The 23,662-nt window shown below is 49.2% G+C and overlaps 11 protein-coding genes; 6 read left to right on the top strand and 5 right to left on the bottom strand.

The window, feature by feature from the left end:
• Positions 1-365: 365 nt before the first annotated feature.
• Positions 366-1,325, bottom strand: FFUJ_09709 (related to 3`-5` exonuclease; the record flags this gene model as incomplete). The annotated part of the gene is made up of 1 exon (XM_023568358.1): positions 366-1,325. The coding sequence occupies one exon, from the start codon at positions 1,323-1,325 to the stop codon at positions 366-368; it is 960 nt and encodes a 319-aa protein (XP_023435568.1).
• Positions 1,326-1,621: 296 nt separating this feature from the next.
• FFUJ_09710 (probable histone acetyltransferase) lies at positions 1,622-3,177 on the top strand (the record flags this gene model as incomplete). XM_023568357.1 has 2 exons in its annotated part: positions 1,622-2,039; positions 2,099-3,177. 2 exons carry the CDS (start codon positions 1,622-1,624, stop codon positions 3,175-3,177), a joined length of 1,497 nt encoding a protein of 498 aa, XP_023435567.1.
• A 362-nt stretch (positions 3,178-3,539) lies between these two features.
• FFUJ_09711 (uncharacterized protein) lies at positions 3,540-5,277 on the top strand (the record flags this gene model as incomplete). XM_023568356.1 has 3 exons in its annotated part: positions 3,540-3,679; positions 3,736-4,949; positions 5,000-5,277. 3 exons carry the CDS (start codon positions 3,540-3,542, stop codon positions 5,275-5,277), a joined length of 1,632 nt encoding a protein of 543 aa, XP_023435566.1.
• A 541-nt stretch (positions 5,278-5,818) lies between these two features.
• FFUJ_09712 (related to aminotransferase) lies at positions 5,819-7,311 on the top strand (the record flags this gene model as incomplete). XM_023568355.1 has 2 exons in its annotated part: positions 5,819-6,322; positions 6,373-7,311. The coding sequence occupies 2 exons, from the start codon at positions 5,819-5,821 to the stop codon at positions 7,309-7,311; spliced, it is 1,443 nt and encodes a 480-aa protein (XP_023435565.1).
• A 78-nt stretch (positions 7,312-7,389) lies between these two features.
• FFUJ_09713 (uncharacterized protein) lies at positions 7,390-8,949 on the bottom strand (the record flags this gene model as incomplete). XM_023568354.1 has 5 exons in its annotated part: positions 7,390-7,562; positions 7,617-8,474; positions 8,531-8,733; positions 8,785-8,840; positions 8,896-8,949. The coding sequence occupies 5 exons, from the start codon at positions 8,947-8,949 to the stop codon at positions 7,390-7,392; spliced, it is 1,344 nt and encodes a 447-aa protein (XP_023435564.1).
• Positions 8,950-9,406: 457 nt separating this feature from the next.
• On the top strand, positions 9,407-10,767 carry FFUJ_09714 (probable DNA repair protein UVS-2; the record flags this gene model as incomplete). XM_023568353.1 has 2 exons in its annotated part: positions 9,407-9,908; positions 9,959-10,767. The coding sequence occupies 2 exons, from the start codon at positions 9,407-9,409 to the stop codon at positions 10,765-10,767; spliced, it is 1,311 nt and encodes a 436-aa protein (XP_023435563.1).
• A 296-nt stretch (positions 10,768-11,063) lies between these two features.
• FFUJ_09715 (related to protein SNF7) lies at positions 11,064-12,495 on the bottom strand (the record flags this gene model as incomplete). XM_023568351.1 has 2 exons in its annotated part: positions 11,064-12,384; positions 12,446-12,495. 2 exons carry the CDS (start codon positions 12,493-12,495, stop codon positions 11,064-11,066), a joined length of 1,371 nt encoding a protein of 456 aa, XP_023435562.1.
• Positions 12,496-13,909: 1,414 nt separating this feature from the next.
• Positions 13,910-14,944, top strand: FFUJ_09716 (related to ketoreductases; the record flags this gene model as incomplete). XM_023568350.1 has 5 exons in its annotated part: positions 13,910-14,217; positions 14,275-14,584; positions 14,639-14,694; positions 14,744-14,852; positions 14,912-14,944. 5 exons carry the CDS (start codon positions 13,910-13,912, stop codon positions 14,942-14,944), a joined length of 816 nt encoding a protein of 271 aa, XP_023435561.1.
• A 671-nt stretch (positions 14,945-15,615) lies between these two features.
• Positions 15,616-17,323, bottom strand: FFUJ_09717 (probable PRS1-ribose-phosphate pyrophosphokinase; the record flags this gene model as incomplete). XM_023568349.1 has 3 exons in its annotated part: positions 15,616-16,868; positions 16,925-17,072; positions 17,213-17,323. 3 exons carry the CDS (start codon positions 17,321-17,323, stop codon positions 15,616-15,618), a joined length of 1,512 nt encoding a protein of 503 aa, XP_023436158.1.
• A 542-nt stretch (positions 17,324-17,865) lies between these two features.
• Positions 17,866-19,639, top strand: FFUJ_09718 (uncharacterized protein; the record flags this gene model as incomplete). XM_023568348.1 has 2 exons in its annotated part: positions 17,866-18,074; positions 18,121-19,639. The coding sequence occupies 2 exons, from the start codon at positions 17,866-17,868 to the stop codon at positions 19,637-19,639; spliced, it is 1,728 nt and encodes a 575-aa protein (XP_023435560.1).
• A 227-nt stretch (positions 19,640-19,866) lies between these two features.
• FFUJ_09719 (related to caffeine-induced death protein 1 Cid1) lies at positions 19,867-23,034 on the bottom strand (the record flags this gene model as incomplete). Its single annotated transcript, XM_023568347.1, has 1 exon — positions 19,867-23,034. The coding sequence occupies one exon, from the start codon at positions 23,032-23,034 to the stop codon at positions 19,867-19,869; it is 3,168 nt and encodes a 1,055-aa protein (XP_023435559.1).
• Between the last annotated feature and the right edge of the window lie 628 nt (positions 23,035-23,662).

Genomic DNA, 23,662 nt, shown 5'->3' with positions numbered 1-23,662 from the left:
GAGACGCGTAAAGAGCTCCGAGGGTGACAGGCTTATCTTATCTCACACGCAATTAGTCAAAATGGGGTCTAGTGTGTCGGTAGGGAACATATTAGCACCTCTCTTATAACATGAACTCAAGTTGCCTTATGAATTGGAACTCTGGTCTCACTTCAGCTAGTTTAACCTGGTGAGAAATTACGACCAAATTGGGCTTCTTCTGTACAAATTAATCTCAGAATGCCAAGGTCAATGGTTGGTAGGATACTTCCCTACCTCTGAAAATCAGGGCGTACTTCGATAAACCACGGTTATCCGATAAATAATACTTCTTGCTCTATGGGTATCTTAAACTTTGTGGGGATGTACTTGTTTATGCCACTCCATCATTTGCTCTTCTTTTTCGATTTGACGCCTTTCTGGCCGCCTGATGCTGGTTTCGGCGCATATCGATTTGCATGGTCAACGTCAAACGCCTGCTTGTGCTTGCGAAAAAGCAACATAGTTGCTCGCGCATCCTCAATACTAGAATGTGCGCCTCCCTGTATCTCAACGCCCAGGATCTTTTGAGCGAGAACCCGCAGGGCTGGCTTTCTTCCATTTCCATATTTCTTGAACCCTGGGAATTTGGCGGTATCGCGGATGTCTTTTCCGGGGTGGCTGAGAATGAGGGCGTCTAGATCATGCTTGAGATCATGTCCAATCAATATTCGGCCTTGGAGAAGCTTGTCGATGTCTGCTTGAACTTCTTCGAATTCCCTTGCAAATCTCATCTTCTTTTGGTCAATTCCACTGACCGCTGTCCTCCAGTTTGTGACCTTCTCCTTAGGCTTCACATAAGAGTCGTAAATCTGCACACCGTGAAAATCGACGATGCTCACGCGAGCGAGAGCTGATTCATGACCACCTGGCCCCACGCCAACCATTTCGCAATCGATAGCGATGTATTTTCCAATCTCAATCCCTTCTGTGATTCCATGGTTGATTTTGTCCTTTGCTGAGGCGAGCATCATCGAATTGTCCTTTGCGCCCAGACAGTATGCCTCTGCTAGGGCTTCTGCAGACACATCATGGTCTTCGGCCCATAGTGCAAGAGATGCTGAGGTCCCAGATACTGACTCCTCAATTTTCGAACTGTGAACACCACCCATTGGCTTTTTGGCTGTTGTTTGAGCTGCTTTTGTTGGTCTTCTAAGCGGTTTTGGGGGCGACTTTTGCACCTTGGACTTTTTAGCTGGTGGATTCGTTGGTAAGGTCTCTGATTTGCGCTTGAGAGATGGCTTTGATGCAGACTCTTCCTTGAGTTTCGCCTGGAGCTTCTTCCAGTTGGAAGAAAGCGCCGCCATCTTCTCAAAAGAAGATAACACTCAACATAGAATTTCTAGAAGAAAAATTGAACTGTTTGTACAAGTCGTAAAAAGAGCACCAGATGGAGCGGGCGGCTTTCCGAGTTATGAGTCTAACAGAGTTTATGCATTTAAGAAAGGATAGATAGGCATCGCTCTCACCGCCTTACTGATAAGAACTCCAACCCATTTTCTGCCATGCCCCTCCAAGATTATTTCCTTCGCTTTTCTATCTTGCGATACGAGTCCATTAACGCGACAATCATCAAATATTATCCAACCATCCTGTTTCCATCATGGCCGGTGGCACACCTAGCGGCGAGCCCACCGTCGGCTCAGGCGAGCCGCGACTAAAAAGCCTTGCGACCCCAGAGACAATAACAACAGGTTGTATTGCCTGGGTCGAAAAGGAAGGTCAACCACGACGCGCCGAAATCCTTAGTATCAAGACGACAAAAAGCGGCAAGCAATTCTATTGCAATTTCGATAACTTCAATAAACGATTAGATGAATGGGTTCCTGTGGTTAGGCTGGACTTTACTCGAGAGGTCGAATGGCCAAACCCGGAAAAGGACAAGCCCAAAGACCCCAAAACGAAGAAAGCGCCCGCCGCACAATCCAAGAAGACACAACCTTCTAAGAAGTCACAAAAGAGGCCTGGGAAGCGGGAGCAGTCGGTTGCTTCAGAGGCAAATACCCCACATCCATGGACTGGTAGGTATCTCAATTCCTGTGACTCGATTTCAATGCTGACGTCCGTCTCGACTTCGTAGAATCCCAAAATCGTCAGAAGTCTGCCTCGATCGGGCCCGATGGTGAAAGCCAAGCTCGCGCCAGTGTTGATGGTGCAACACCTGTTGGAGGCGACGACATGGATGTAGATGAGAAGGAAGCTGAAGTCAAAAGGGAACCAGCAGAATTCAGCCGTGAAGTCGAGATCGAGAAGCTCCGCACATCCGGCTCGATGACACAGAACCCGACCGAAGTATCTCGAATTCGAAATATCTCCAAGGTACAATTTGGGCGTTTCGACCTTTACCCCTGGTACTTTTCACCTTATCCCGAAATCTTCAGTCAGGAGGATGTGATTTTCATTTGCGAATTCTGTTTAAGTTACTATGGAGATGAGAAGGCCTTTACGCGACATCGACGAAAGTGCACCCTACAACATCCACCTGGAAACGAGCTTTACCGGAACGAGGATATATCATTCTTTGAAATCGATGGTCGGCGACAACGAACGTGGTGCCGCAACCTCTGTTTGCTGTCCAAGATGTTTCTTGACCACAAGACACTATACTATGACGTGGATCCCTTCCTGTTCTATGTCATGACTGTGCGAACCGAAAAGGGGTGTCACTTGGTAGGATATTTCTCTAAGGAAAAAGAGAGTGCGGACGGATACAATGTTGCATGTATTCTAACCATGCCGCAATACCAACGCAAAGGCTATGGTCGACTTCTGATTCAGTTCTCGTATGAGCTTTCTCGCATTGAAGGAAAGCTCGGGTCTCCAGAAAAGCCATTGTCGGATTTGGGTCTGCTGAGTTACCGACAGTATTGGTCAGAGAACATTCTGGAGCTACTTATGGGATACAACGAGCGTGAGGAGAAGGTCACGATCGAGGCGATATCAACAGCGCTGGCTATGACAACACAGGACGTAGAGCATACCCTGCAAGCTCTCAGGATGCAGGTATACCACAAGAGCGACCACAAGATTGTGATTCCTGAGAAGTTGATCCAGCAACGGGAGAAGACCAAGTTGAAGAGGAAACGAACAGTGGATCCAACCAAGATTCAATGGAAGCCCCCAGTGTTCACAGCTTCAAGCCGGACATGGGGTTGGTAATTATAGACATGAAGTAGAGATAGCAAGCGATGTATGTATAGATAGCTTTAAATGATACCCATGTTCCATCAAAATCATATATATCGGCTGGCTGCACAAGCCATGATGCACGCACGCTACCTTATGGTTTGGCTGATGAGCCCCGCGCTGGAGCTCTGGCCGAGCTTGTCTCGCCCTACGTATTCGGAGGGATAATAATGCGACAGCTGTAACACCACAACTCTGACAACTTCCATTCTCGTGTTGACTTTTGACCTTCGACGTCTAATTCACGCCGACCTAAGTTCCAAGAAATTGCTATGTTTATATCCCAATATTGCCATCCCTAAGTCAACAGCATACCTTCTAGTTAGCCTCCCATCATGTCACTTCGCATATTGGCATCAAGCTTGCTTGGCTTGAGCGCGACCCTTGCCAGCGCCAGTCCAGATGACGAACAGACACCTCTTGGCGGCTACCATCGCATATGTCCCGACTATACACGATATGCAGCATATCCTCAGTAGGTTATCCCTGCTGTGCAACATCCTGAACCCTTCTGACATCACTTTTGCATAGCCGGCCTTTCAGTACTGGCCCTCGAGAGCTCCCCTACCAAAGACCAAGCACGAAATGCCGGACATTTCAATCAGACGCTATCGAAAAGGTCATTGAAGATGTGACGTCGCGTATGAAAGACCCCGATCTAGCACGACTCTTCGAGAACGCATTCCCTTCGACGACCGATACAACCGTCAAGTTCCACACCAAAGGAAAAGAAGATACAGGGTTCTTCCGCATGGGAAGCTTTGGGGGCTTCCATGATGAGGGAGCTTGGCAGGGACCACAGTCCTTCATCATAACGGGTGACATTATCGCGGAATGGTTACGCGACTCAACAAACCAGTTGCGCCCCTACCAGCCGCTTGCGAAGAAAGATCCAGCCATTCACACATTATTGCTCGGTGCCATCAATACTCAGGCCGAGTATGTGATTGAGTCCCCATACTGTAACGCATTTCAACCTCCACCTATCAGCGACTTACCTCTCTCGTCTAATGGGCAAGAAGACAACGTACATCCGGCATATGAGCCGCAAGCAGTATTCGAGTGCAAGTATGAGCTAGATTCTCTGGCACATTTCCTCGCTCTTGGCAATGATTTCCACGATCATACAGGCTCGACCGAGTTTCTAACCAAGAGATGGTACCGCGCTGTTGAAACCCTCATGAACGTGCTGACTGAGCAATCGAAGTCGACCTTCGACCCAAAGACTGGCGAGTTTCAACGCAACGAGTACACATTCTCGCGGCGCACTGACATTGGAACTGAAACACTCAACCTAAAGGGTGTTGGTAATCCTCTAAACTGGGGGACAGGCCTGGTTCGATCAGCCTTCCGACCCAGCGACGATGCAACAATTCTCGGTTTCTTCATCCCCGCCAATGCGCAAATGTCTGTCGAGCTGAAACGGGCGTCCAAGATCCTTACGACGGCGGGTAAAACAACACTATCTCAAAAATTAGAGGCTTGGAGTGCAAAGCTCCGCGAAGGCATCATGGAGCATGGCGTGGTCAAGCACAAGAAATATGGAGATGTGTTTGCATATGAAGTTGATGGATATGGCTCGTCGATCCTCATGGACGACGCTAATTATCCTTCATTACTGGCACTTCCACTGCTGGGGTTCTGTGAGGTCAACGATCCAATCTACCAGAACACAAGGAAGATGTTGTTGGAAAAGAGTGGAAACCCTTACTATCTCGAAGGGAATGCATTCAAGGGTATTGGAGGTAGGATCTCTCATACATGCATTATTAGTACTGCCACTGACAGTTTACAGGACCGCATATCGGACTACGAAACGCGTGGCCGATGAGCCTTCTCATTCAGGCTCGAACCTCTAACGATGACAAAGAGATCAAAGATTGCATTGAACTTGTGCTCGACTCTGCCAGGCTGGGCTTGGTCCACGAAAGTATTGATGTTCAACACATCACACAATACACAAGAAGTTGGTTTGCTTGGGCAAATGGTGTATTTGCGTCGACAATCTTGGATTTGGCTAAGAGGAAACCACACTTGATCTTTGGTGAGGGCGCTGCGCCGTATGAGATATGATTGACGAGAATGCTGGGCCATACGGTGTTTGTGGCAACAAATAAATCAATAATAAATGCTCGATGGTTCCTGTACTGGTCTGAATACAGACAAGTGTTGTTGTCTTCCACCCAAGAAAAGACAGTGCAATGATAACCTGATAGTTATCGGATCTCGTTACCCCGGACCAGATTTTGAGATTTTGAGATTTTGAGCTAATGGACTGGCTGCAAGCACTGTAACAGAAAGGTCCACAGTTATCCGTCTCTAACCCTCACCATTCTAGGCAAGTTAGCCGTCTGCACCATTGACCATCGTCTTCGGCTCCATGAATATCCTCCAACGGGTCCGACATCGCTCACTTGGGCTCGCTGTTGACGTTGGCCTCTATAGAAATTACGCGATATATGAGGGAGGGCGATACCAATATCACAGAACGCTGAGTTGTAGTTCCTATCTGCTGTCTAATGACGCTGCAGCTTCCCCTCTATGTCGCCATAATAGCCATTGCCCCTCAGTATCATCATCACTGTCATCACCAACATACATCAACACAGCCAGGATGACGGCGCAACCAACCCATGCTTCTGAATTCCCCTCAAATCTTCAGTCGGGGAAGCATCAGATTAATCTGATTCGTGGCTGGCCAAACCCAGGTCTTCTGCCTGTTGACCTTCTCTCAGCTGCTGCTCAGCGCAGCCTTTCAGATCCAGCTATATACATTCCCGCACTGCAATACGGTCCAGATTCTGGATATCAGCCGCTACGTGAGGCATTGGCGACTTGGCTGTCAGAGCACTATCGTGTTGAACGAGATCCGGATCGTATCTGTATCTCTGGTGGTGCAAGTCAGAATGTCGCTTGCATTCTCCAGAGCTTCACAGATCCTAACGTAACTCAGGCTGTCTGGTGCATTTCACCCTCATACCACCTCGTCTTCCAGATCTTCCGCGACAACGGCTTTGAGGGGCGCTTGAAGGCGACACCAGAAGATGAGGAGGGTGTTGATATTGAAGCGTTGGGGGCCAAACTAGCTGAGTTTGAGAAGCACGCTCCAGAAGCCAAGGTATAATATTCGCGAATGCTGTGGGTAGTCTGTAAACTGACGCCGATTAGGCTCCTGTGAGTGATGCTGGAAAGTACCGTAAGCATTATCGACATGTCATCTACGCGGTTCCCACTTGTTCGAATCCCTCCGGCAAGACAATGTCTCTCCGTCGTCGAGAAGCTCTTGTTCAGCTTGCACGCAAGTATGATGCCCTCATTATTTGTGACGACGTATACGATTTTCTCCAATGGCGCATCGACAGCGACCCTAGCAAAATTTCAAGCAGTCTGGGCCCTAACGAGCATCCAGAAATGCTACTCCCGCGCCTGTGTGACATTGACTTGGCTATGGGTCGTGCGAACAACGATCCCCATGGTTTTGGGCACGCTGTCAGTAATGGATCGTTCAGTAAACTCACTGGCCCTGGAATGAGAACTGGTTGGCTTGAAGGATCTCCTGCTTTTGCATTTGGATTGGCACAGACGGGTGCAACAAAGTCTGGTGGCTCGCCGAGTCAGTTTTCTGCATCTATCATGGCCGATTTGGTTCAGTCAGGGGCTCTTCAGGAGCGACTTGCCACTACGCTCAGGCCTCAACTTCAACATCGACACCGGATCATGATGCAAGCTATACATAAGCATCTCGGGCCTCTTAATGTTGGCATCCGAGACGCTGGCCTTGTCAACGGCAGTGTTTATGGTGGTTACTTCGTGTGGCTCACCTTGGAAGAGGGTATCTCAGCCAAGCTTGTTTCAGAAGTCACGATGACCGAGGAGAATTTAGTTGTGGGAAATGGAACTATGTTTCAAGTGCCTGGCGATGAGGCTTCTGTTTATCTGGACAACGCCGTACGGCTGGCGTTCGCATATGTCCCCGAAGAGGACCTGGTAGAAGGTGTTGAAAGGTTATCAAAGGTGCTTCGGAGGATAAAGGCCAACCCTGAGAAATACAAGGCGGCGCTTGCTAGCACAATGGCTGATAACGATATTATAGATGCCAACAAATGATTAGAAATATGTTTTCTGCAGTCGTTGTCCTCCCTGATTCTTTTGAATGGTCTTTTTAATGGCCTTTCTAAATGCATTCTATTTCTTCGAAAAGAATGACATAATGTTGCCCTGTCCCTTTGGCGCCGGCTTCTTTGATTTGGAGCCCGTAGATGATGATGGTGTCGGTGTGGGAGCAGGGGCTGCCTTTTTGGTCAGTGGGGGGGCCTCATCCTCAGAAAAGGATTCCCAGCCAGGTTCCTGAATGGTAACTTTTGGCGATTAGCATCATAGCCTGATAAGATTGTAGCACAAGGAAGACTTACCCATATATCCTTGATCGTCAAGGATTCGCTTCTTCTTCATTACGCGTCTTCTACCCCTCCTGCGTCCATCACCAGTGCTCGAGATCACTTCTGCTGGTTCGCTCTCTTCCTTCTTGGCCTCGGGCTCTGGCTCAGGTTCTGGTACTTCTTCCATCTCTTCATCGGCTTGCTCGGATTCCTTGTCGGACTCTTCCTTCTCCTCTTCCTCGTCATCGTCTTCCATCATTTTCCGTAGTGCATCCTCACGTTCCTGACGCTTCCGCTTGATATCGGTAGAATCCACGGTGGACTTGGATTTGGTTGCCACGATGTCAGAGTCATCAGCCTCGCCGTCATCAGAGAGAGTCATGGTTGTGTCCTCTTCCTTCTTGGGGGCAGGCTTGGGTTTAGGCGGTCGTGCAGCCGCTTTTGCGAATGACTGCATGATTCCGCCAGATACTCCTCGTTTAAGAGATGGCGTTGGCTTCTTCCCGCCACTTGGAGCTGGTGTTCCCTCCTTGGACGATGGAACTGAAGACTCCTGTTTAGCAGACTTCATTTGCTTTACCTCTGGCTTCACCGTTGACGTTTCTTCCTTGACCGTTGTCTTGGATGTTGACTTTGACGCAGCAGGTTCTTTCTTGGCGGCCGGAGAGGGAACTGAAGTAGAGGGTTGAGGCCGGATCGTCCGTTCTCTCCTTCGAGCGTTCGGGTTACTAATAACGCCATATTTCTTAGAGGTGGCAGTGCTATCCCCATTTGAGGAATACTCCGAGAGTTGAGATGCAACCTCTGACAGGAGGGAAAGATCCTTTTGGGGATGAGGCGAAAGACTGTAAATGTGGATCGAAACTACCTGCTCATAGGCAGCTAGAATATCTAGGAGACAAATCAATTCGAGCCCGTCTCATGAGTTCCCCTCGAAGGGTTCGTACCGTTTAGTTCTTCTTCCCGAGCCAGAGTCAGTGTGGAAGTCGGAACCTCATCTGAAAGGGGCTCCTCGGGCGATGAGCCTGACATCTCAACATCACCGTCAGATTCGTCCTTCTCCGGAGTTTTGGTGCCATAAATTAGGTATGTCGCATGAACAGAGTTAGCTTTCCGCGCATTTTGATAGCTATGAAAGTCATAGAGCATCCTGTCAAATGTCAGAGCTTATTCCGGAGCCTATCGAAGTTGTCGAGCTTACTCTTTGGCAGTGTTGACATGTACATCCAAAGCTCTACTCAAAACCCGATACGTGATCTACACTCCATCAGTGGCTGCACTAAGTGAACGTGACAAAAGGGCTGAAACGAACCGGCTGTTCTTCACTAAGCAGACGATCTGCCAGAAACTTTTTATGTTCGTCCATGTTGCTTTTCGTTTTGTAGTCTTGAAACGTGAGTTAAAATTGAGGGCAAATAACACGAAAAATGGTTGATTATACGCGGTAAGATCGCCGTCCCTCATTAACGATCCATACCTACAATGCAAGGTAGCTTCTACCAGTAGGAAAGGAAACAGAAAAGTACCTGACGCGTTGGGGGGGACGCGACATCACGTGGAGCGCTTTCGGAAGGCCAGCCGCCAACCGGCTAAATGCATAACACTAACTCAATCTGGCCTTTCCAGGGGCGTTATTCTAGAATCGGGTTCCTTAATCACTACCAGCGTCATCCTAGCGATCGCGTCTCCAGCGCGACCACTTTAGTCTGGGTCTGGGATCTTTGTCCTAAATTTACAAAGTCCAACTGAGGATATCAAGACCATTTCAACCTTCATCATATTACTCATTCGCTTTAGCTCCTGTTCGCACTGTTGCGCCCCCCATGGCCAACCATGATGTCCCCGACTCTACAGACTGGCTCACGACGCCACTAACTGCCCTTGCCGTAGTCGAAAGCGCTTTGCGATGTCAAATATGCAAGGACTTCTACAGAACCCCCATGATCACAACTTGCTGCCATACCTTTTGCTCAATATGTATCCGGCGAGTTTTGTCCAATGAGGGCAAATGCCCATTGTGTCGCGCATCAGAGCAAGAGCTCAAGTTGCGGAGCAATTGGGCAGTGGAAGAAGCTGTGCAAGCATTCATCAATGCCAGACCAGCAACACTTGACCTGGCGCGAAACGCAAATACCAAGAAGATAAGCTCGAAACGAAAGGCAGTCCAAGATCATCATGAGTCGGGCGATGCACCAGATGGCAAGCGACTACGGTCATCCACGCGATTGCGAAACACTCGGTCCCCCCCCTCATATACAGTTCCTACTGAAGAAGACGAAACTGTCGAATTCTTAGAGGGTGATGAGGATTTTCAGCCAGAGCCAGGTGAGTTCAGCGGTGCCAAAGGCGCACACTTCTTTCCTAACAATCCCCAGAGGACGGCCTGGTCGCGTGCCCAGTTTGCGAAAGTCGAATGAAGGAATGGCAGGTTTTCAAGCACCTCGAGACATGTACAGGACCTGTGCAAAGGCCACGAGGAAATCCTGGCAGTAGTTCAAACACCAGCTTCAGCCAACAGCGACATCAGACAAAGGCTCCGGATCGCCTGCCTGCAATAAATTACTCCATGTTCAAGGACCAAGCTTTGCGAAAGAAGATGGCTGATCTTGGTATTTCAAATCAGGGCCCTCGAATTCTTCTTGAGCGCCGACATAAAGAGTGGATGACGATATGGAATTCAAACTGCGACGCTGCTCGCCCAAGGAAACGTCACGAATTGTTACATGATTTGGATGTCTGGGAACGCACACAAGGAGGACGAGCTCCAACAACAGGGCGATCGATACAGAATGCAGCAATCATCAAGGACAAAGACTTCGACGGTGCAGCATGGGCAGCTAAACATGACTCATCCTTTAAAGACCTGATTGCAAATGCAAAGAGGACTAGGCTTGAGGCCAAAAAGAAGGCTGAAGAGGCTGCTAATGAGTCGAAAGTGGACGGAAATACAACACCACAGGAGAACAGCGATCGAATGCAAGATCATTCTGCAGACTTGCGGGCTGTGTCAATTCCCTCGTCTTTTCCATCAAGACCGGCGGAAGGAATCCCAGGTCGACCGTCGCATTCCGATAGTCCTTCGCCTGGACCATCGCGTTCTCAGTCTAAGGGCCACCGAGGGAGCAATAGGGATTCAAGCAGACATCCATCAGACACCCGCGAGGACGGGCTCTCACAAGCCTGAATACACAGCGACCCCTGGCCTAAGAACTACGATCGCAACTCGTAAGTCGGTTAAGAACTGCGTGCTGATGGTTGGAATGGCAGATATAGATGGGCATGCATTGAGATACCACCTAACGATATTATAATGGCGCAACAAATGTGCCTTTGGTGTATAGATACTAATCAACAAAACCCAATTGTACAATCTAAAGTCCAAAACGCCAGGGATATCCTACTATATCATCATGTACACGTACGAACCATCCGGCCTGCGTTGAGCTTGGCTCTCTTCCCAGTCCGTTCGCTTGGCGTCTTCTATATCGCCAGATTTGCAATTCCAGTCTCGGATGTTGGTGTCTGCTCCTTCTGTCGGATCTCCTCACCATCAGCAGGTACATCAGGCAATTCGTCGAGCTTCTTTTGCGCCTCGGCTGCCTCCCGCTCGTCGCGGGCTTTCTGTTCCTCGGCTTCCTTGCTCTTCGTCTTCTCTTCTTCCTTTTCGCGCTCTTGTGCCTCCATAGCCTCGAGCTCGTCGTCGAGCGCAGTTTCGTCGATGGGCTCGCATGTTGATTCGGCCAGAATAGCGCTCACCTCGTCGGTCGCACTGCTCTGCTCCCGTAGGCGATCCATAACTGCATCGACGCGCTCGGCACCACCGACTTGTGCATTGAGACTTGCCAGCGCACCAGAAGAAGCCTCCATGACGTTAACAAGATGCACATTGTCAGCAGCCTGCTCGAGCTTGGCGGAGACTTCTTCTAATTGGTTCAGAGTCGCGTAGCGAGTGGCTAACGAGGTCTCTGCAATCTTTTTGGATTTAAGCGCAGCGAGAGCTGCAACGCGGTTCTTTTTAGTGACGGCTTCCTTAGCTGTTTGGGAGAGTTCATCGATGCGTGTGTTAAGAAGGTCGGTTTGATGCTTCAGACTTTCTGTGAGCTCCTTCAGGGAGGCGATCGCAGCGTCCTCCTTTGTGATACCGCTCTGCTCCCCAGAGCCCTTAATTCTGATCGTTTTCCCATCATATTCGATGACTTCCTTATCCCGTGACAAAAACTTGAGTAGAACATCAAGGTCCGAGTCCGTCAGCTGTTGGCCTTTAACGAGAGCCACGGAAAAGGCTTTTTGAAATTGTGCTCTGCTGAAAACACGATCGAATCTTGACACTTTTCTAGCCATCAGATCGCCCAGCTCCTTCGCGGCAGCTTCCATGTTCTTGACAATGACATATTGACCTGTGGGCAGCTTATCGTCGCCCCTGGCAGGGTCTACCACGCCCAGCTGTCGCAAAGTCCAACTCATCGCACTCCATGGTAGACCTGCCCAACTGCGCTGATAGATACTCTGTTGCGATTTCTCGAAATCTTGTAGTGGAATAAAGTCCCGGCCGGCGGTCGCTTCGCGCACTACGGTTCCGAGGGCCAGGGGCTGGCCAAATTCCTTGTATTCTAGTGACCGCAGTAAGGAATCGTCGAGTTTGAGGACAAAGTGATCGGGGCTGGACCCGCGGTGGGAAATCTTGCCGCTGGCGACAAGATCTGAGAGGGCCTGGCGCCAGGCGAAAATGTTTGCTTGGTAGCCATCGGGATTCAAAGTGCGCTGTGATCGAAAGTCCGAATATCGGGCTGCTAATCGTGACCTCGGGGTTTGTTAGTCAAACAAACAACAGTTGTCCAGATACGCGGGACAATGTGCGCTACCTGCTGAAGCTAGGGTCGTTATTGATGAGGTAGTCGGCGAGCTCGCCCATGATGTTTTGCAAGCTGAATCGGTGTATGCAGATAAGAATCGCAGAAGATAAACTGAGAGGGATAAAAAGTCAGGATCTTTCGAACGGCTGCTTTTTCGCGTCATAAGACTAAATGATGGATGTTCGAGGAAAGCTCTGAAGAATGACGACACATTTGGAGGATGGATGCGCGCGGTGAATGCAATACCTTGCATTGGCATCGCCCCGTCCCGTGGCTTTGGCCAGGGACAATAGTACCTAAAGGTTAGGTACCTTAGTGGGGGTTTGGTGAATTCTATTGCCAGGGGTGATGGTGGTCCAGCGGGTAGATACTGGATATGTCATTGGATGGCAACCAATAAAATGATTTCATTGCAACCGTCAACTCATCGTGTGCTTGAGAGCATACCTACCTTTAGTACCTTAGTAGGTAGGTAAGGTAAGGTAAAGTACCTATCCAATCCTTTGTGAGAGTCACATTGCCTTTTATTAGCTTTCCAAAGAACATTCTTTCACTTCCAACTCATCCAGCTTTTGTACTTCAACCCAAAGAGACCGTGAGTTCAGCAAGTATCGCTTCCTAACAGCGACTCTTCATACAAGTACAAAGTTATCTTCAATAAGGATATCTTTCCCTGCTGTATCCGTACCCAAAAACAGTTTCGTTAGATTGTAACCAGGCCTATCAGACAGACAGCGCCGTGATAAATTCCTATCTCTGGGTACGATTCAAAAAGACCTCGAGGTTGTATCATCGAGATGGAACTGTAAGCAAGCGGATAGAGGCGGTTCTTGAGCTCAAAGCCGAGGTTTTCATGTCAAGCTTTGGGGCCTAAAATGACGCTCATTATAGGGCCTTCTCGTCACCTTGGCCAGAAATATAGCAACTTTGATAGCTTCTGATAGGACAAATCCTAGGCTCATGCCCTGCTCGGGACCCATGTCATGTCGAATCGCGGGGTAAGAAAAGGCCGCTCCTCCAACATGACATGAATGACAGACAGTTTGGAACGATGGAGGCATCGGGTCTTGGAAAGTCCTTAAATTCGACTCTCATCATCATGATCTCTTGGTCTGTTTGGTTGGTCCTTTTGTCTAATCAGAACGTGCCTTTGCAATATCGATAGATATCTTCATGGGCTTCACTTTAGTAACCAACATGGACCTATTTAGTCTAGATATTATCATTATCTCTAATACCCAAACTGAACCCTTCCCAGTATTTCAACTCTGACTCCTCCGAATCTTCAACCTCTCTTATCAAGTCCAATCACACCATCCTCATCTCCATCTTCCCCACCGTCTTAGTCAACAAATGAATACCCGTCGCCTACTCACTACCGCATCCAAGACCCTTAACGTCTGTTTGTCAACCTCACACTCAAACTCAAACCCCTTCACTCTCCTCTTTCGCCCCCTCTTCACTCGTCGTACAATGGCTTCTGCTGCTGCCAAACGCCTCACTGGCAAGACAATTCTTGTCACTGGTGCATCCTCCGGCATCGGCCGCTCCACGGCTCTGGAGTTCGCTCGGACTGCGCCCAATAATGATATTCGTCTCATCCTCACTGCACGCCGTGTTGATTCCCTCAAGGAACTTGCTGAAGAAATCAGGAAAGAGGTCGGCGATGGTGTCAAGGTTCTGCCTTTCAAGCTCGATGTGAGCAACCCTGCTGAGGTTAACGGTATTGTCGGCAACTTGCCCGAGGAGTGGAGGAACATTGACGTGCTTGTCAACAATGCGTAAGCTCCTGTCTATATGTGGTCAACTTCGTTGAAGGGTTACTAACAACACAATAGAGGCCTTGTCAAGGGCGTTGCTCGTGCCCCTGAAATTGCTGTGGAGGACATCAATGTTATGTTCCAAACAAACGTCACAGGTCTCATCAACATGACCCAGGCTATCCTCCCCATCTTCCTCGCCCGACCAGACGGTGGCCACGGTGATATCATCAACGTCGGCTCCATTGCTGGCCGAGAGCCCTACCCTGGCGGTGGCATCTACTGCGCTACAAAGGCTGCTGTTCGCAGCTTTACTGACAGCTTGCGAAAGGAGCTCATTGCCAGTCGTGTCCGTGTTATTGAGATTGATCCCGGTCAGGTTGAAACTGTAAGTGTAACCTTATGTGTAAGCTAACATGACGAGCTGCTCACGGCTTCATAGGAGTTCTCCGTGGTACGATTCTACGGTGACAAGGAAAAGGCCGATGCTGTCTATGCGTAGGTTGTCTTACACTGGTCAAAATACACAGTACTGACTTGCGAGCAGCGGATGCGAACCGCTCACTCCCGACGACATTGCTGAGATCATCGTGTTTACCGCAACTCGCCGAGAGAACGTTGTTGTTGCTGATACGCTAGTATTCCCCAGTCATCAGGTAACATACTGAATCAAAACTCAAGAGTCGAAGGCTTTAGCTAATCTTCTGGACCACAGGCTGGTGCTGGTATTATGCACCGAAAGACTTAGACAGCCGAAAGTAAACATAATAAACAGCCTTCATAACAAAGTTTCAAGCGAAAATATAGTACAATTACTATGTATGAGCTGTATTAAACAAAAACCTTAGTCATAGAAAGGTAGAGATGTTGACTTAAACAGCAATATTCGATACAAACAAACTGCTGTCAAGGGCATCCTGTTTACAAAATGTTCGGAAATTTCTCTTGCCCACAACTCATTTGTCCCCGAAGAGACACGAATCCGTGACGGTTCTAAGTTGCAGGCCTTCTAAGACCGAAAGATTATTCTACCAACGTTCCGTTAAGAACCCATTCTGGGGTGAATCGGGCCCTTGCCGTCAACAAGTGACAGCACCGCTGGGTTGCATTTGACTGAGCCTTGACAAAAGGCAAGCGCTACATCACATCACATCACGAACCTAAACCAAAAGACCAGGAACTGAAATCGTAATTCATAACCTACTCTGCTTTTTTGTCGGAATTTTCATCCTCGGGTACAATGGTCCAGCATATGGTACCAATATGTCCTTTCCCCCAGACGCCTCGCTAAAAATGAATAGTAATCATCAAAACACAAATGGTAGTGTCGGTAAGCACTTAGCTGCCAAGGCAGACTAGGCGCGATTGCGTAGCAACGGGTGACTATGTGAGATTGGAAGCATTGCAATGCAGTCCTATCTAATCACCATAATGTTGGAAGAGAGGCGAGAGAGCCTCACCATAGTGGTTACGTCGAATGGCCTCTGCCAGTAGGAATGAGAGGTCAAGAACCACCAGCTTGCTGATGCTGCGTGCCCTGTCCTTATCAATTGGAAAGCTGTTGGTCACAACAATCTGGTCGATGCACTCGCATGCTTGCAGTTGCTCCAGGCTGTCGCCGCCAAAAACACCGTGGGTGGCCATGCAATAAACCTTTTTTGCTCCGCCTTTCTTGACTACTGTCTCAGCCGCAGCGATCCAAGAGCCAGCCTTGTCAATCATGTCATCCACGATGAAAACGGTCCGGTTCTTGACATTTCCGACTAGAGTGATGAGATGTTCGGCGCCTGGATCCTCGAATGCGTTGTCTTCCTCATCGGAACTTGCCGCTGCGTCACCAGATCCTCCGAGAGATTGGGGCTCAGGAACGAAGAATGATGAAGCATGAGACATAGTCATGGGATCATCTTCCACACTGCCGTCCACAACAGATCGATCAGGAGACGGATAGTCATCCTCGACGATACGGCCTTGAACCAAACGGCCCTGTGTAACTTCAGACGCTTTATGATCATCATAATCCGCCTCACCATCGGCCGAACCATCTGGTGATCCAGCAGGGGGAGTAGTGTTAGGGTCCGTAGCCTCGGCAGTATTGGGAGTCACTGAACGGGCGGAGCTGTTGACGCGTGTAGGAGAGCCCTGTGAGTCCGCCACAATTCGCGAGGAGCGAGGGGGGGTGGTCTGCCTCTTAGGAGTAGCCTCGGACTCGACAGCACGCTCGGAAGCCCGTGGTCCACGGTAGGGAATAGGTCGGTTAGACTCCAACGGCGTGGGTTGACGCTCTACATTATGATCGAAGTGCCTCATGATCATGCTCGCTGTCATGTTACTCACACGCTTCCTGTCTGTAGTAACAATCCCGAAATTGAGTTTGAGAGCATCCGCAAGCGATGTCACCCGCTTGGTTCCTCCAGCGTTCTTGGAGACCACGACCGCTTCGCGCCAGTTAGACACGTTGTGGCGGATCCACTTCGCAAGGATAGGCTCTGCGTGCAGGTTGTCAACGGGACACTTGAAGAAGCCCTGCATCTGCGAGGCATGAAGGTCGACAGTGATAACGTGCTTAACGCCAGCAACACCCAACAAGTTGGCAAGCATGCGAGCAGTGATCGCACCTCTATGAGACTTCTTCTTTGACTGGCGGCTGTAGGGGAAATAAGGAAGAACGGCTGGACGTAACAAGTAAGCCGATTGAGGTCTCAAGCAGGGGACGAGAACCACGAACCAGTGACTTTGTTAGCAGAACCGCCTTTGCAGGCCGAGATCATGATGAGAAGCTCCATGATGGAGTCATTGATGCTGGGGCTGCCTGATTGGACAACGAAGACGTCCTTCTCTCGGACACTTGTCAGAATTCTGACGCTCGTCTCACCCTTGGGCACTGGTTAGCTCAAAGCACGCAGCTTGTTTGACTGCCAAATATGGGCCTGCAGAGGAGTGATCGTGATGGTTGGCCAAAGAAGGGTCATGTTGAATGACCATGGCTACGAGCACGAGGGCAAGGGAAGCTCACATTGGAGAACTGGGTAAGCTCAGCGCTGGCAGGATGCATGCCCAGATTCTCGCAGATTTGACCTGTGAGGACTGGGCAGGAATTGCCTGCGAAGATCAGTGTATTGCGCATCTTGACCAGCCCATCGACCGACGTGGAAGGGTGAAGTTTTGAAGAAAATGGAGGAAGAAAGAAAAGTTGAGATTGAAGGAAAGCCGCGTTCAGGTTGGAGGTTTTTTTTTTCTTTGCCCCGGCTCGTTGCACTGTGTGTTGGAAATCTGACACTAACTGTAGATAGGAGCTGGGCTTCTCTAATAGTGGAGTCAAAGGGCAATTTTGGCACCAAATCAAGCATCCCGAAGCCGGAAGACTTACAGTGTCCAGCACTGTAATACTGCCCGCAAGTTATTCACTAAGCGGGGCATCCCGGAAACTGCGTCACAGCCTCGACATTTCTCAGTTAAGGCCTATGAAATTCTTGCTCGATTAGCTGAGGTGCTGGTCCCTTTTACCATGAAGCAGCAGCCCTGGAGCTCCTACGACTGATTTCTAAGTAAAAACGACATTGAGGGGCCTGAAAAGAGATAGTTATTCTCTTGAACAGTAGCAACTTGGTCTTTTTTCCTGAACGGAATTGGGATAGAGCTTCACTAACCTCGAAACCCTCCCGCAACATGGGGATTCCTCGTCTCATACCTACCCTGGAGCCCTACGTCGTTCATGGAGGTCTTAACAATGAACATGTAGTCATCGATGGGCCAGCCTTAGCGTATCATATTTTGTACATCTGCAACAGACAAGGTATTCCCCAGCCGTCATACAAACTTCTTGGCGAGACCACTGTAGCATGGTTGGATGAACTCACTCGGCGTGGTGTAGGCGTGTAAGTTCTGTGTCTCTTGTTGCTTGGATGAGACTAACAGTGACAGGGACGCTATATATTTTGACGGATACCTCCCAAAAGGAAAAGAACCCGTTCGCATGGAGCGCATGATCAAAAGTCTCAGTCAATTGAAGGCCGCACATGCATCTGAAACCAATGGTTTCTTCCCGTCGTACTTCTCGGTTGCCAATGAGGTTGCTCCGGTCCTCTTCTCTGCAGTTAAACCACCAGGAAAATCGGCATTGCCACCCAGTTTTCATGTACCTGCTATCATTGATGCCTTGAGGTTTTCGCCGCGCTACAAGAAGATAGTAATTCTTGTTCCGGGTGAGGCAGATGCATATTGCGCACTGCATCTGTCACAATCGGGCGGGACGGTTCTCACCTCCGACTCGGATCTTTTAGTCCATGATCTAGGCAAGGGAAGTGTCGTCTTTCTCCGCGACATTTATCTTGATGATCAGTCCAATCTCGCATGCGCAAGCTTCAGTCCCTCCCACATCTGCGAGAAACTTAAGCTTGCGTCTTCTGCTGAGATGTGCCGATTTGCTTACGAACGAAAACGGTCCGCCCATTCGACACTTCCACAACTCTTGCAGGAGTGTACACAACCAATCACCGACCAAACGGGTTACACTGAGTTCTGCCACGAGTATCTAGACCATGTAGTTGCACCAATTCCCACCTCAACATACGGAAAAGAAATAGCAATCGGTTCACTGGACCCCAGAATATCGGAGATGATACTGCAACTGGGACCCCAGAGTGGCCACATGCACACTATAAGCGATCCCAAGATGTTTCTTCCTATTCTGCTAGAGAGTCCTTCGCGGGGAAGTGCCTGGGAACAGAGCACGCCAATTCGACAATTGGCTTACACAGTAGCCCGATGGATCATTCCTGGTGCTTTAACAACTGTTCAGGAGTACCGGAGGGTCAACACTCTGGCGCAAAAAGGGCGGCAGGTGCCTTTACTACCCCAGAAGGAAGCGAAAGCTTGGTCTCATGAGTTGGCCAGACTAATGACTATGATCAGAGCAGGATCACAAGTCGACATAACTCGGGCTTGGTACATCCTGTGCCTGACTCTTGATATACGATATAGCCATGAAGTTGGCAAGCGTTCACATTCGCTGCAGATTTTGGAAGAGAGTTTACAAGCCCCAACTTTTGGGAAAATTACTTGGGACACTCTTCACTTTGTTGCTCATCTCCAAGCCGCTTTTTACTCGTTTCGACTCTTGAAGCAAATCATCTCACTTGGACAGCTTCAAAGAACCCTACCAGAACTAAACGACATGCTGTCGTCATTACCACCTCTGGCGGAGTTTCCTGATGTGGAGAGAACCATTGTGCTTCTGCAGAGAAGCAATGAGGGCCAAATTTACAAGGCAATTTCTAGGCTTGTCCCATTGGAAAATGCCAGTATCGACGCAGTGCCAAAAAGAACTGCCAAAGACAAGAAAAAGCGAAAGGTGGGTAAAAATGATGCCCCCAAAAGGCAGAACAACTCTGCCAAGTCTTCGTCTAGAAACTTCTTTGACGTTCTGTCTCAATCAAGTTGAGCATCACAAATCACAATGCATACTGATACCAAGCTCAAAAGAAGTTGGCTACTCTTGTGTAATTTGTTACATGGTGAACATCAAACGAACGATAAATTCCACCAAGCCTAGCCATTGTCAAAGACTGAAATATTGAGCCACACAATTATATCTTGTTGCGCCAGCACCGATCCTGACCCTCACCCGTCCCCAACCTCGTACATCGTCTCAACATCATAATTAGACAATCAAGTGCTTCGGGATCGACCCGCTCCATGAATCTCATCCAGGAGGCGAGATAAAGGACTGCCTTCTTCCTCTACATCGGTCACATCCCGGAGTAAGCTTTCCTGAGGGCTGCCATTGCCAGCCGACTTGATAATCTTCCAAGCCCGACGGAACTCGTCGCGAATTGACACAATACCATTGTGTGTTACAGTTCGAGCAACGTTGTGATCCAGCTCGAAGGGGTCCTCGATAGCAAAGAGATAGCGGTGACGGACTTCCTTGAATTCTCCATTCTTGCCTGTGACGCTGCCTTGCGTGCCCTGCTTGGGCTGTGTTCCCGTATCCTTCACAGTAATTTCACTAGGATGTACTGCTGTGGAAGACGCTTGGTCGGGCTGGGGCGGCGGATGAGGCCCAACATTTTGAGCCTCGATGACTGTTTTGGCGCCAGTCCAACCCTTGTCTTGCTTTGTCTGCAAACCACCTGGCGTCCGCAAACTGAGCACATCTCTTCCCCAGTCAAATCCCCTGCCCGTGGAAGTGCTGAGCATACTACTATGGGCATAATACTCGAAGAAGCCACGCAAGAGGTGACCAATGGTATCTTTGTTACCATTTAGCTGGTTTGCACGTGCCAGCTCCAGGATTTCCTCTTCGTTACGCCAAAAATGAACGTTGTGGCCACGGCACATAACCATATCCTCGTATTCGATAGGCGAGAGCCCTGAGGGTAGAGGAGGAGCGAGCTGCTGGAGATTTGGACTAACAAAGGGCTCAGCGACGTTGACTAGATAATGAAGGACCATCAAAACGTAGCCATAGCTGCTAAGGGTTCCACGATATCCAGAGTTGATCCCACGAGTCTTCGCCCAATGCTTGACGAACAAGACCATGGGCCGGACGCGCGGATCGGTGTGAGAGTAACATCGTAGGAGAGCCGTATTATGAAGAGCCAAATGGGCGGAGAAGTTGATGTCACATTGCACACCTGCGCCTGCCTTGGGAAATTCTAAATGATCTCTGTATCGATCGCGTGGCTGGTTCGGAGCCATTTTGTGAGGGTCTGGAAGTTGTCGGATCCTTGCCACAAGGTCTACCGTTGTTGGTATGAGGGGAATGAAGAGCCCGTCGCCAAGCCTCAGGGGATCATCTTGTTGTAAAGGTGACCGCAGTAGCGCGATATAGTCTTTAACATCCTGTACGACGGACTCATTGTACGAACCCTTATCTAATGCTCGTTCAAATTCCCACGCTAAATGGATGCATTTGTGCAAGAGCCCGACTCCTCTAAGCGATAGGGACTCAGAACATGTGGTTATGCAAGTCTGTAACGTTTTTCGATTCTCCTCCTGATGGACACCGCTGACATATTGAGTAACAAGCATACTCGTCCACTTTGCGATAGCTTGTTCATTAGCTGGCTTTAGTCCGTTAAAAATGTAGAGGGCCCTCGTATAGTATGACGCAGGCGCCTCATGTTGACCCTGTTCCAAAACGACGAATTGCACGGAAGGGGCCCGTTTAAGCTTGTCAAGGGCCAGTTGAAGTTCCTTAGTGAAAAAGATGGGATCGGTCCCAAAGTTTTCTCTGTATTGAGCATCCTCCCACACCTTCATGGCCTGCCTAGTCAACAATTGAGAAGCGGGGTTACGCTCTTCGACACCACTCTCCTCCCAGCGCTGCCGAATATGTTCGCCTTCGACCTGGGTGTATACCCCAAGCAAAGATCGTTTGGTGGAACTCTCTGCATCTTGCATAAAGGAGAGGGACGGGTACGTGGACAGGCGATCACGAAGACGAGTATCTGCAAGACCGCTGATGAAGGCCTCGCTCACTCTGTTCAATATAATCCAATCATCATCGGAGAGTACGCGATAATTAGAGATGGTAGCATCACGGCCACCGGCTCTACGAAGAACTCGCTTGGCTAAGCCATAGTACGAGGAGAGAGAGCTTTTGAGATTTTGCTTAAGTTCAATTGCTTTCGTGCCGTCTTGGATGGGATCCAGTGATACGGGCTCAACGACAGTTGTGGTACTGTTTTGAAACCCTGCAAGGTGGCCTTGCTGACTGTCATGCTCACTGTTTGCTGCTTGTGGATCGGTTTCATCATCTTCCTGAGCTTCATGGGCTTCATCAAGGCCATTCTCCCATCGAAATCTCTCCTCAAGAAGTCCTTGCCGAAGCTTTTCCGGCGGGGACTGGCATAGCTTGATGATGGGGACTCTAGTTCGGGTCAGAAGCCTCGCCCCTAGACCAGCTTCCAAGAAAGCCTTCTCTAGGAGGCGCGGTATAGGAGATCCGGGAGCATCAGGCTGAGAGGCAGACATTGGTGAAAGAAGACCAAGATCCATGTCCGAAGCCTTGGTTGCGAAGCCTGAAGACAAACTACCAAAGCATTTCAGCTGAACTGTGAGGGGTTGAAAGTCTGTTTCTGGCATTTCCTCTTTCTCGTAGTTGGCAATGACCTCTCGACTAATGGTTTCAATTCTGCAACGGAATTCCTCCTTTTCTGCTATTTCCGATCTTTCGATTTCAGAATTGGAAACGACTTGAAAACAGAGTTGATCAAGCAGAGCATCCTGAGCTGCAATTTCCTCTGGATGAAACTGAACTGCGTGTCTGGCGTTGTACAAGTAACCAGAACCACGATTGGATTGGATTGGCATAGAGTTAGGGCGGCCACGGGAGGAAGGAGGAGGATTATCATAGCCTCGATACCTAGATTGCTGAGGGCCATTCCAGTGGCGATGGGAAAATGAGCCACTTTGACGATTTTCGCTGGGAGCTCCCCATGGCTGAGAGTCAGTATGCATATAACGTTGACAAGACTGAGAGGGACGGGAGTATTGAGATGTAGGACTTTGGTAAGCGCTATCTGGGGGAGGTTGCTGGGCCCGAGGATCAATAGATATGGATAGTTGAGAGCTCATTTGGCGTCTTTGTGCCTGGTTTAGCCGCTTCCGTGCAGGTCTGGACTGATGGGGGGTACCGTCGGACGTTTCAACAGAGTTATTCCTGTTGGCTGAGCCGCTCTGAGATATAGGAGCAGGTTGTAGAGAAGCCCTGGGCACAGAATCGTGTAATGGTGGGCCATTGGAGATGATCAGATTGCGCAAGTGATTTTCAAGACCTGCTTGGGAGTCACCAGGGGCCTCCACTTGAGGCTCACGCCGATGAGGAACCATATGCGACTCGAAACAAACACTATGCGATAGAGCAACGGAGTTGGCCTTGCCGTTGGGCTCCTCGTGATAGGACTCTTTATTGTAAGAATGTGGACTAGGGTGTGAATAGTTGCATTTCGCTCAGCGAACACTCTCCCGACATTCGCTTCTGTAAAGAACACTTTCTTGCGTGATAAAGCGCATAAAACCTGGCGTGCGGTAGACTCGATGCATGCAATAACCTCAATTCAGTTCTGCGCTTTCTTTCAACTGGGTGAAGGGAGGGGTTCTGGCAGGCAAAGATGTGTAGAGGTTTTGGCCCCGTCCTACCAACATGGAGTGAAGAGATGAACAAAGAACGGAGGAAGTGGGAGACTAGAGGGAACAATGGACTGGGTGCATAATTGTTCGTTAGGGGTCCGTGACTGCGGCAATGAAGTCGTACAGGTGTGATGTTGAAATGTGCTGAACTTGGTTGGAGCTGGTGATCTCCACAAAATGCAGTTATGAGTTCACTGTTCGTCAAGGTACTACAGTGTCGTGTTTAGGATTACTCACTGTGCAAACAACTAGTAGGTTCGTGTGTAAAAGCAACCTACCTAGGTACCTACCTATCTATCGTACGAAAATCAACACCTAGGTACTTCTG

This window comes from Fusarium fujikuroi, chromosome FFUJ_chr09, assembly GCF_900079805.1.
Source record: "Fusarium fujikuroi IMI 58289 draft genome, chromosome FFUJ_chr09".
NCBI classification, from domain to species: domain Eukaryota; kingdom Fungi; phylum Ascomycota; class Sordariomycetes; order Hypocreales; family Nectriaceae; genus Fusarium; species Fusarium fujikuroi.
The sequence above is the reverse complement of the archived record's forward strand: the minus strand, read 5'-3'. Positions and strand labels throughout refer to the sequence as shown.